Below are 11727 nucleotides of genomic sequence, written 5' to 3'. Positions count from 1 at the left end.
GCTTTACAATTTTTTTTACTAATTTTTACTGTTTTTTTAAATGTCTAGACAGTGTTTATTAATCAGTTTTAGTTTACTTAGTTTTAATAGTGCTGTCAAATCGATTAATCATGATTAATTGCGTCTAACATAACATTTTGTTTGTATACAGTACCAGTCAAAAGTTTGGAATCGTTAAGATTTTTTTATGGTTTTGAAAGAAGGCTCTTCTGCTCACCAAGGCTGCATTTATTTGATAAAAAAAAAATACAGCAAAAACAGTATTATTGTGAAATATTTTTACAATTTAAAATAACTTTTTTCTATTTGAATATATTTTAAAATTCAATTTATTTCTGTGATTCAAAGCTGAATTTTCAGCATCATTACTCCAGTCTTTAGAGTCACATGATCCTTCAGAAATCATTCTAATCTGATGATTTAGTGCTCAGAAAACATTTATTATTATTATCAATGTTGAAAACAGTTGTGTACAAAGTTCTTTCCCCCAAAAAAATAATTATTACCGACCCAAAACCTTTGAACGGTAGTACAATGTTACAAAAGTTTTCTATTTCAGATAAATACTGTTCGTTTGAACTTTCTATTCATCAAAGAATCCTAAAAAACTGTTTTACAACAGCTTTTAACATTGATAATAATTATAAATGTTTCTTGAGCTGCAAATCATCATATTATAGAATGATTTGTGAAGGATCATGTGACACTGAAGACTTGAGTAGTGATGCAAAATTCCGCTTTGATCACAGGAATAAATGATATTTTCAAATATATTCAAATAGAAAACAGTTATTTTACATTTTAATACTATTTCACAATATTACAGCTTTTTTGTATTTTTAATAACATAAATGCTGCATTGGTGAGCAGAAGAGACTTCTTTAAAAACATTTAAAAAAAAAAATTATATATATATATATATATATATATATATATATATATATATATATATATATATATATATATGCAAAATGTTAAGTTAGGTGCGATTAATCGATTTGACAGTTTTAATACTAAAATGCTGTCAAATCGATTAATCGCACCTAACATAAAATTTTGTGTATATATATATAATTGCATCTTACAAAAATTTGGTATATATATTTTTTTTATGTTTTTAAAGAAGTCTCTTCTGCTCACCAAGGCTGCATTTATGTTATTAAAAATACAAAAAGATGTAATACTTTGAAATATTATTAAAATGTAAAATAACCATCATGTGGATGGTTTTCTATTTGAAAATGTCATTTATTCCTGTGTTCAAAGCTGAATTTTTCATCACTACTCCATGTGTGTGTATGTATGGGTGTGTGTGTGTGTGTATTCTGTTAACGTTTTGTTATGGTTTTAGTTAATGATATTGACCCTGATGCCAACTTTAAACTAAAGAAAAGACTACAAAAGATACGTTTTATATGGAATTGATGAATCGTGCACAGACCAGGAACATGCATTAAAAATGTGTCGTTTCATACATACATTTCATGATAGTGTCAAATACATTTCATGCTCCTTTAAAACTCTTACAGTATGTGTTTCAATGGTATTTGTGGGCACTAAACCTGCTCTCTGTTGCAGTCTGTACCTGTGCTGGTGGACGTGGGGTCAGCAGCTGTCACTGCGACAGCTCTCAGGAGCAGGTTGTTTACAAAAGTAAGTCTGTGAGACTCTGTTACTGTAGATTATGGGCCCAATACTGACCCGCAGCATTGAGAAGCAGAAACAGAGACTCTCTCTCTCTCTCCCTGACAGCAGGAATGCTTAAAAAAACTAGTTTGGACTGGCTCCAGGTTTGCTCTCAATCCAGTGACCAATTGCCGGAGGAAGACGAGGGGAGTTTTCAGGTCAGGAAACCCGCTTGAAAACAATCATTATCTTTTTGTAATTCCCAAATGTAGTCATGCAAATGGTGTAGAAATGACACGTTTTAACCCAACATAAGTAAATACGCAACCTCTTAATAAGCATGCTGAAATATATACGACACTTATGTGTAAATAAAAGATAAATACATGTCACACAGAGTGGAATAAGATTAAACATCTTTACTGGAAACGAAATACAGTGAAGAATTGTTCTCGTTTGTCTTGGAAGACAGAATGTCTGTTTGCAAAACGAATGACATTAACAATGCATACAAATACAGCACGGTCATGTCATCAGCTAGAGTTAAAGACTGAATAATGGACTCTGAAGCATTATGTACAGTTTGTCCAACTGCATGACACTTTAAATGCAACGTCTTCCTAAGAATGACATTTGAGATCAAGCATATCTACGAGGGAACAGAACTACGGGATTTATCATGTAAAATGCTTCTTCTTTTTTAAATGAACATCATTCAGAAAGCCCAACAGCTTGTTTTCGTCGTCCGCGATAATGTTACACTCCTAGTCTTGGATCATCTTGACGTCTTTGTGCTTCTGCCAAAAGGATTCTCTCTCACCCCACTGTTCATTGTTCTTCCGAAGAACGTTTAAACCTCCTGAGGGGGAAATTCAGCGGAGCTGCAGTTCGTGATTCGTTGCCTTTGTACGCGGAGAGCTCAATGGAGCGCTGCGTCGTGTCAAAGCGCACTGGCATCTCCGTGGCTCTCCACCTCAACGGCGCTAGAATAATATTCCTCCCTCCCGTTCATCCCTTCCCACTTTGATGGGCAAACGCTGCCCGACACTCCCCAACCCTCTCCCAACAAGCATACACAGCAATGTCAAACCAACATTTTGTTTGTGCAAAGGCAACATTTTGTTTATGAGAATATAACAATAAAACATAAAGCGACAACTAAAAAAACAACAAAAAACAAACAAAAAAAAGTACAATAGTGCAATTTTTCAGTTTTATGAACCTCTTCTCCTCCTTGGTCTTGTCCGTGTGGTTTTTTTTCAAGGACAGTTAGTGGCGGCTCCGTCTCGTGTTGCTCCTGCCTGGGTTTGGTCGGCTCTGCTCACGCAAAAGCTGGTCCCAGCGCTGGCAAACACATAAAAACATTAGTCACTTCCCATTGCCCTGTGCATCTGGGGCCTCTTTCCATATGCTCATTCAGGAGGTCTACAGTGTTATATTTCGTGTCAGCAGGTCAAATTAACAATACTTTATTCCATGCCAGAGTTTGCAGAATAAAAAACATATTTCTTTCCTAGATATTACGGCCACACAAAAAAGTGGTCAAAACATGTGTCCAAGTGCATTATTTCCTTTTCAAATAATTTGATAAATGCCTTACATATATCACTTTATTCATTAAACCTATTTAGTGTGAATTGGTACATTTAAAGGGGCTATATGCAACTTTTTCCCCAAAATAAATGTAACAACAGCCTTTTTATTTTACCATTTATGACTCAAACATCTCCTGATGAGCATACTGACACCTTGTCCGCTCACAGTGGGTGCACGTATAAGCCTGTATCCTATTTTTCCTTATTTACTGGCGGGTCGTTTTTTCCCGCGCTGTCAGCGGATGTGACGTCACCACCGCTGCGAGAGCGAGCAGAAAATACGAGCAGTTCTGTTTTTTGGCCACAGGTGTCAGTCGCGAGTTTAAATTTCAGAAAAACGCATATAGCCCCTTTAAATACTACCTATTATCTGATGTTTTGTTTTCTTAAAACCCCAAAATGTCAGGTGGTGCAACTGTCCGAACAAATGAACAGACTAAGAAAACTACTAGGAAATACTATGGCATCATTTTAGGTTTGAAACCTTTCCTATAAACATGTTTTATAAATATCCGCAGTTTTTAAAGCTGTTGAGATCATTGAAAAACGTATGTTCTCAAATGTCAGGGTGGCACAACCACAAACATGGCTGTTTTATTAATAATTGACTATGAAGGTAATAACAGTAAATATAATAATGCATCATCCAGAGATCCTTGTGGCAGAGTGAAGGGGTTTGTAGATCTCTCTACAATCTTATACTGGTAAAAAACTGCTAATTTCAAGTATGGGTTGGTACACTTTCCATGTCAGGTGGTACAACTACAGTATATAGTAGACTGTAAAAAATTAGGGACATTATCCAGTAATTTTCCGGAAATTTCCATTAACCTTTAAAACACAAACTAATGCAATATGTAATTCAAAATACAGGTAAAACACCTGTATAAAACCAATACGGAAAATTCCTTCATATTTATACAGTACATTGTGCCCTATTTTTACGGTTTTTGTGTATGGTTGTACTGCCTGAAATAAAAACAGTTACAAAATTAATTTAAACATGTTGAAATGTTATTTAACAACTGAAAAGTGTTTAAATACACCATTCATGACTCAAACATATGCATTACATTAGTTTTGATTTTTAATAACACCTTTTTTGAAGCTTTAATTGTCAATGACACATATATATAAATTTTTCTTTAAAATTTTGACACTTAAAAATATATGAATGTCGTTATATTAGATTCATATAAAGAAGTTTGTTATGTCTGAATTGAAAAATATTTTTTTTATACTTTTAAAAAAAAATCAAAGTTTGCAGAAGCTAGAAGTTACATTTACATGCTAGATATTATGTCCACACACACACACACACACACACACACACACACACACACACACACACACACACACACACACACACACACACACACACACACACACACACACACACACACACACACACACACACACACACACACACACACACACACACACACACACACACTTACACACACACACACACACACACACACACACACACACACACACACACACACACACACACACACACACACACACACACACACACACACACACACATAAATATATTTATTTATTAATAGATATTATGTCTATGTAATATATATTTATTTGTCTGTATGTATTTTTTATGCATGTATGTATGTATATATTATTTATATGGAGTCAAGTACAATTCTGTATATGTATATATATATATATATATATATATATATATATATATATATATATATATATATATATATATATATATATATATATATATATATATATATATATAGTATTTATATAAGTATTTGGACACATACAAATATATTAATATAATTATATTTGGTAAAATTATATTAATTCGATTATTTTAGATATTTAGATTTGAAGTTTGTAGGGTTTGAACAGAGAAAACTCTTTTCAAAATGAGGTTTGCAGGAAAAAAAAATCCTTGCTAGATTTTATAGCAACAAAAATAATACAAAAAGAAAAAAATATATATAGCTAAAATTATATTATATAAAAAGTAAGTTTGTTAGATTTGAAATGATAAAAGTATATTATTTGGATATTTTCTGGTTGTGAAATGTTAGTGTGATTCTCAACACCTGGGGTTACTGTCTTAGGACACTTGAGTGAACTTGAGGTGAACTGACTTCATTCATCCAATCACCTTTAGCCCCGTTGGTTAAAATTATTGAGCAAAATTTACTCCTAAAAGTATCATCAAGCATTATTTGTTTGTAGACGCTACTTGATTTGATATTTAGCATGTAGTGCAATGACCATAAGTGTGTAAATACTTTTTGGGCCGCACTGTAATGTGTCATATGTTATTTCCATGGTTTCATACCTTGACTTTCCGTCCCATTTTGTCTTTCCACTTCTGTGCGATGGATTCATCAATGAGCAGCAGTCTGTTGGAGAAACGATTGATTATGAGAACAGGAATATAATCCACAATATCCTCAGCACATATCTTCAGCACAAGCTCTACCTGGACCTTTCCTCGTTTTCATAACCCATGATGATGTATTCCTCATTGGCTGCTAGTGGAGGACACAGACACCCAGAGTTATAATAAAGAGTGACGGTGTCTCGAGGGATGTTGACCAGAGAAGACTTCAGGACGTCTTTGACCTCCACAATGGCACTCAGGTCATGATTTCGAGTCTTTATCTCTTTCACTCTTGCCCGGATGACTGCAAAGAGAAACAATGAAAACGTGTCCAGTTAGCATATAGTACTTTGAGTTTGAACTTGCTGTTTAGGAAAGATAGAGAATGTGTAAGAAATACAAAGCAAACAGATAGAAGGTAAATTGCTAAATACCATCCAGGCCTTACCATAATTGTAATTGTTCTTTGAATATGTCTTTTGACCAAGTCTCACAGATTTGCATTTGCACCGATCTGTAAAAGTAAAGGTATTATATGTTCAGAAATTGTCTATATTTATTTTATATCAAAACAGCAAAATAGACTATAAAGCACTGATATGCAACGTTAAACATATTTGCATGTGAGCTAATATTAATTCTGAATTATGCATTAAATCAAATGATTGAACAGTATACCATTAGCTCCTTTGCAGTTAGCATTGTGTGAATCCATCGGGAAGTCTGGGTTTCCCTCTGTACAAGAACCAGAACTGAGTTTAATGTTCAACTTGCATTTCATTCTTTTCTTGATCTAAACTATCTAATCTGGACACAGAAATAAACCTCTTCAAATCTGCAATATTAAACATATTTTCAAAATCAAAATATCAAACAAATTCTTACCTGGATTACATTTTGAAGGGTCTTGATAGTAAGGATTATCTTTAGGGAAGAAATATTCAAGGATTATTTTCACTGATGATAATGATTACAGATATTAGAAACAATAATACAGTAAACATTATAAACAATACAATTAATAATAACTAAAGTATTTGAATATATATATATATATATATATATATATATATATATATATATATATATATATATATATATATATATATATATATATATATATATATATATATATATTCAAATACTTTAGTTATTATATATATTATATTATATATATATATATATATTTACATGGATTCACCATATATATATATATATATATATATATATATATATATATATATATATATATATATATATATATATATATATATATATATATATATATATATATATATATATATATATGGTGAATCCATGTAAATTGAGCCGGATACTGAGATGACTGTCAAAGGTGCTGAATTCACCTTTCAATATATATAATATAATATAATATAATATAATATAATATAATATAATATAATATAATATAATATAATATAATATAATATAATATAATATAATACAGCTGCTTTTTGGTCCACTTTTTGACATTGAAACTACAAACATATGTGCTCCAATTTACCTGATCTAATCCTATATAATAATAATAATAGTAAAATTAAAAATAATCATCATTATCTTAATATTTACATACTATGCATACAGTAAATCTACATTATGAGTATATTTATATAGGGTACATTTGTGTAAATTGGGCGACTTTTTGTACACTGAGATGACTGTCAAACGAATCCCAATTTACCTGAATTTTACGTATCTATATAATAATAATACAGAAAATAAATACATAACATAAATGCATGAACAACCTGGCCCCTCTGCCTTGACGATGGCCTCAGGTGAGATGCAGACTCCCCGGTCGTACACGGGCAGCTCCTCGCAGGCCAGACTCTCCGGCCACGTATGGTTGTACTTCTTCATGACCGGCTCGCAGCCGCACTTGGCCCGCTCGCACACGGACTTGCAGGGCTTGATGGGGTCGTGCTGGAAGTCGATGGTGCATATGGGCGCGTACATGGCGCACAGGAAGAACAGCAGGTCCGGGCTGCACTGGGTGCCCAGGAGCCCCTCGAACTGCTCGATGGCGAGCACGGCGTTGGCCTGCGTGCTGTGATGGAGGTGGTTGGGCATCTTGGTCATGTTCCACGGCATGGACCTGCACATGGGGATGCGGATGGGCTCGCAGGACGCGGCCGCGGTGCCTCGGGGGATCTCCAGAAGACAGGCGATGGCCAGGACGCAGATGAACATCTCGTAGGAAAACATCTTTGCGTGTGTATGTGTGAGATAAAAACAAAATTGAGAGAAGAAGCTAGTTATAATTCACCAAGGACATGCGGAGGTCTTCTGGAGAGCTGGAGACTCTTGCGCGTAAAAGCTCCCCAAAACAAAGTTTCTCAAACTATCTTCACCATACTGAAGTATTGCATCAGATAACAAAAGCTCATCTTTTTAAACTCTCGCTGAAACGGAGGTGGACAAAAAGAAATTCTCTCGTGGAAATGGTGACGCGCGGGACAAGTCCTCGCTTCAGGAGCGCGCGCTGGTGAACTGGTCTCTCCTCCAGCTCCTGCGGACAGAAAGCGACTGGAAGCAGCTGGAGGAGGAGGAATAAGAGGAGGTGGGCTGGGGACAAGAAGCAGCCCACCTCCTTCTCCATCACTTACTTCAGTCTCCTGTTGCGCCACCAAACACACGACTGTTGACTTACCGCTGCCGTAAATTACTTTAGCCAAGATAAAAGCACTTTTTGAATAAGTAAAATAGTACATAAATAGAGTTGTGGACATAAGGTGTTGTTAATTTAAAGGCAGACCTCTAATAAACATCGGCCTGTGTTGATTAGGGGACTACAATAAGGTCAAAACAATTAGAAGTCGCACTTTACACGTTTTTACAAAAGCACGTGCTGAGTAGGCCTGTTTTGTGGAGCTGATGTTTTCGCACATTATTGCTAATACAATTGCATCATGATAAAGATATTAAGGGCACACATTTTCTTTAAAACCTTATACATCTGTTAAACAACTCGTTGGCTAAACATGGAAGGGTAATTTTGCCTAGGAATGTTTTTAGCATAGCAGTGTTTGATTTGTGAGTAAAATGAGCGTGTTGCTAATAAGTGTTTAACATTCATTTCACGTTTTACAACGACGTACACAATACACAGTCATACCTCAGACATGATTTTTGAAAAATTCTATTTCTGTATAAGCTACTACAGAAAAAACACAACTACCATAAGGATGTAATATGTTCTTAACTTATCAGACAGCCGTTTGTAGTCTTTATGTAGAAAGTAGCAATGTTTCTGTATGTGATTGATGTTGCACAACAAAATGTGAAAGAATCTTCAAGAAATGTTACACTAATTTACTCATAATTAGACAAATGTATGCCAAAATCCCATTAGAAACTCCTGAGGGAATTCATGGCTCATGGTGCGAAAGTGCTAACTCTCTTCTGGATTATGAAGAGCTCAATTTTAAGCAAAATCATGAAGTGATATCTGTCCACCAGAAGATATAACCCATGGCATAATGTCGCTATGCAACACATATCAATATGCTATAGGGAGACATGAATCTAGAAAAGCTATAATAAATTGTATGCATGGCATTTGCTGTTATTACAGGAAACATTATTTTTTTCCCCCTCCACAGCAGCAAAAAAAATCATTATTTTTTTATTTATTTATCTCTATGCCAAATAGGGTCACACACAAGTTAAATGTGAAGCTAAAAATCGTAAAGAAAAGGTAAAAACAAGTCCTTAAAAGCCTATAAACATCTGCACACAAACTGTGTGCCTCCTTTGGCTCTTTTTATGTGAGAAGATTTAGATGAGCAGCCTCTGATCAAAGAATGTCAGCAATGCTCTTGGACAAAAACAGAATAGTAAAATGCTGTTTTTAGAAGCCATTTTTCACACACCTACAATGTCAAGATCACAGATGCAACCTGTTACACAGGGTTATCACACTTTTTGATTAATATAGTTTAATGACCTTAAAAGTTGCCTGTGAAATAAATAACTTTTAAACAATAAATAATAATAATAATACTAAAAATACAATCAAGAATAATTTATTAATACAAACAAATAGTGGGAAAAATGTGAATTGGTTTGACAATAATAAAAACAATAAAATCGACTCAAAAGAACAATTTTCCTGATATTTCATCAGAACCCTACTGGCTGTAATCATGATCTAAAAAAACAGTTTATATCACCAAACAGCATTAAAGTGGACCAGTCAATCTGCATATGACCTGATGTTTATTCATGTTATGGAAGATACATTGTCATTTCCAAAAAATCCAAAACATATAAAACCAGTTAAGGGAGAGGAGGGGGGAAACAACTGATAAACATTCAATAAATATGTACGAATGTTTATTATAGCTCACAGACGGGTACAATGGAGTGTCAATGCCACAAGGCATCATGAAAGTTAGTTAAAAAATTATACTATGCTTTGTACAAACAACACTAGGTTGCTTTTATAACATGTAGTTATGCACAATTCTGCCTTTTCAATCCAAATGCGATGTTGTTATATCTATTAATTTGGCAAGTATGTCAAAGGAACACAAAGTGTAATGAAAATAAATGCAAATTCACAGGGAGGGAGAGAGAGAGAGAAAGCACGCAGTAACCCACACAGATTAGATCTAGAACAACATCAAAAAAAGAATCACTGTTTCATAGAGGCATCTGTTATCATAACAAGCATTTAGCATGATGTATGAGTTTTTAACAATTCACCCTTGCCCTCCCCCCACATCCCACCACACACAATTAACTATTTAATGTGTTTGTTTCCATGTTTAACCATTGCAAATTAAAACACAAACCAAAATAAAAAAAGTAATTAGTGTCACTAGTCCCTGGGATCAAACTCGATTATTGTAAGTGTACAATAAACAAATCATTTTATTCTTTTTTCCCTCTTTATTCAGTGTTATAAAAGATTTGATCCCATTAAAAGTCTTGAACTGGTAAGACTACAACATTGGAGAATCCTACAGAGGAATATGGAACGGGTGCTCTTCGCACACGAGGAACTTTTATGCGGAAGAAGACACAGACTGCTTGTATACGGCGTGGTAGGCGTTCCGGAGCAGGACGTACGGGAAGCAGGATTCCAAGAGGTCCATGGTGAGGAATGGTGATTCTTGAACGATCTGGACAAAAACAAAATCACTTTCAGAACAGATCTCGGGGTGATTGGGATGTTCTGCTGGAACTGACACGCGTGGGCTCAAAAACTCCTAGCTTTCCATTACAGCCTAATTCAGTGCATCCTGCAGATTATGCTTCAAAGAGTGAAAAATCCCACGGACAAATCCCCCACAAGCCTTGCAGATCAAAAGAGCTGTGCGACTCTCATATACAAACAACAGAAACAGTCCGTAGCACATTTTCCCAGTCATCAGATGCAGATACTAAGAAAGATGGAAATATGGAGAAATAGAGCACACCAAAGTGGCTGCCCACTTTTTCACTTGGCTTGGTTCTCTGAAGTATTTTTCCCCATCCATTTTTTCCATAGGGATTTCAAAACATTCTTAAGTTCTAAGCCTTGAACCAAACTGATCCGCTCGGAGATCAATCATAATATTAAAGCATTTGGTTCAAAACAACAAAGTACATGAAAACAAGACTGTACTCCATATCATTTATGAGGGAATGAACGACTCATCCCATAAACACTGATATAAAACTTCAGACTTCAGTCAATGATAAGTATAAAAACTATTTAAATTTACTGCAATATTTTTCCATTTGAAACCCCCGCCCCAAATATATATACTTTGTTTTGAAAAAGTTTATTATGCTCACCAAGGCTGCATTTATTTGATCAAAAATACGGTAAAAGCAATTTTGTGTAATATTATTAAAATTGTATATTTCATTTGTATAATTACATTTAAAATTCAATTTATTCCTGTGATGCAAAGCTGAATTTGCATCGACTTTAGTGTCACAGGATCCTTCAGAAATCATTCTAATATGCTGATTTGGTGCTAAAGAAACATTTATGTTGGAAACAGTTCTGCTACTTAATATTTTCCAGGAAACTGTGATAAATTTTTCCAGGATCCTTTGATGAATAGAAAAAAAAAATGAATTACATAATTTGCCAGGTCGGGATTTCTGTTTCCA

General features: G+C 34.4%; 2 protein-coding genes across 9 annotated transcripts in view; both read right to left on the bottom strand.

The window, feature by feature from the left end:
* Positions 1–2030: 2030 nt before the first annotated feature.
* Positions 2031–8570, bottom strand: frzb (frizzled related protein). Its single transcript, XM_079821794.1, has 7 exons — positions 7368–8570; positions 6481–6519; positions 6274–6330; positions 6044–6109; positions 5695–5899; positions 5551–5614; positions 2031–2970 (listed from the first exon to the last, which is right to left on the bottom strand). Exons 1-7 carry the CDS (start codon positions 7822–7824, stop codon positions 2896–2898), a joined length of 963 nt encoding a protein of 320 aa, XP_079677920.1. The 5' UTR covers positions 7825–8570; the 3' UTR covers positions 2031–2895.
* Positions 8571–9630: 1060 nt separating this feature from the next.
* nckap1 (NCK-associated protein 1) overlaps positions 9631–11727 on the bottom strand; it is a 61790-nt gene continuing 59693 nt past the window's right edge. For all 8 annotated transcript variants that reach the window (XM_079822231.1, XM_079822228.1, XM_079822225.1 and 5 more), the window contains exon 30: positions 9631–10745. In XM_079822231.1, coding sequence (XP_079678357.1) covers positions 10629–10745 — 117 coding nt within the window. In that variant the 3' untranslated portion in view covers positions 9631–10628. The remainder of the gene's footprint in view (positions 10746–11727) is intronic.

The sequence above is a fragment of the Gobio gobio genome (genome assembly GCF_949357685.1).
Source record: "Gobio gobio genome assembly, chromosome: 7".
NCBI classification, from domain to species: domain Eukaryota; kingdom Metazoa; phylum Chordata; class Actinopteri; order Cypriniformes; family Gobionidae; genus Gobio; species Gobio gobio.
The sequence above is the reverse complement of the archived record's forward strand: the minus strand, read 5'-3'. Positions and strand labels throughout refer to the sequence as shown.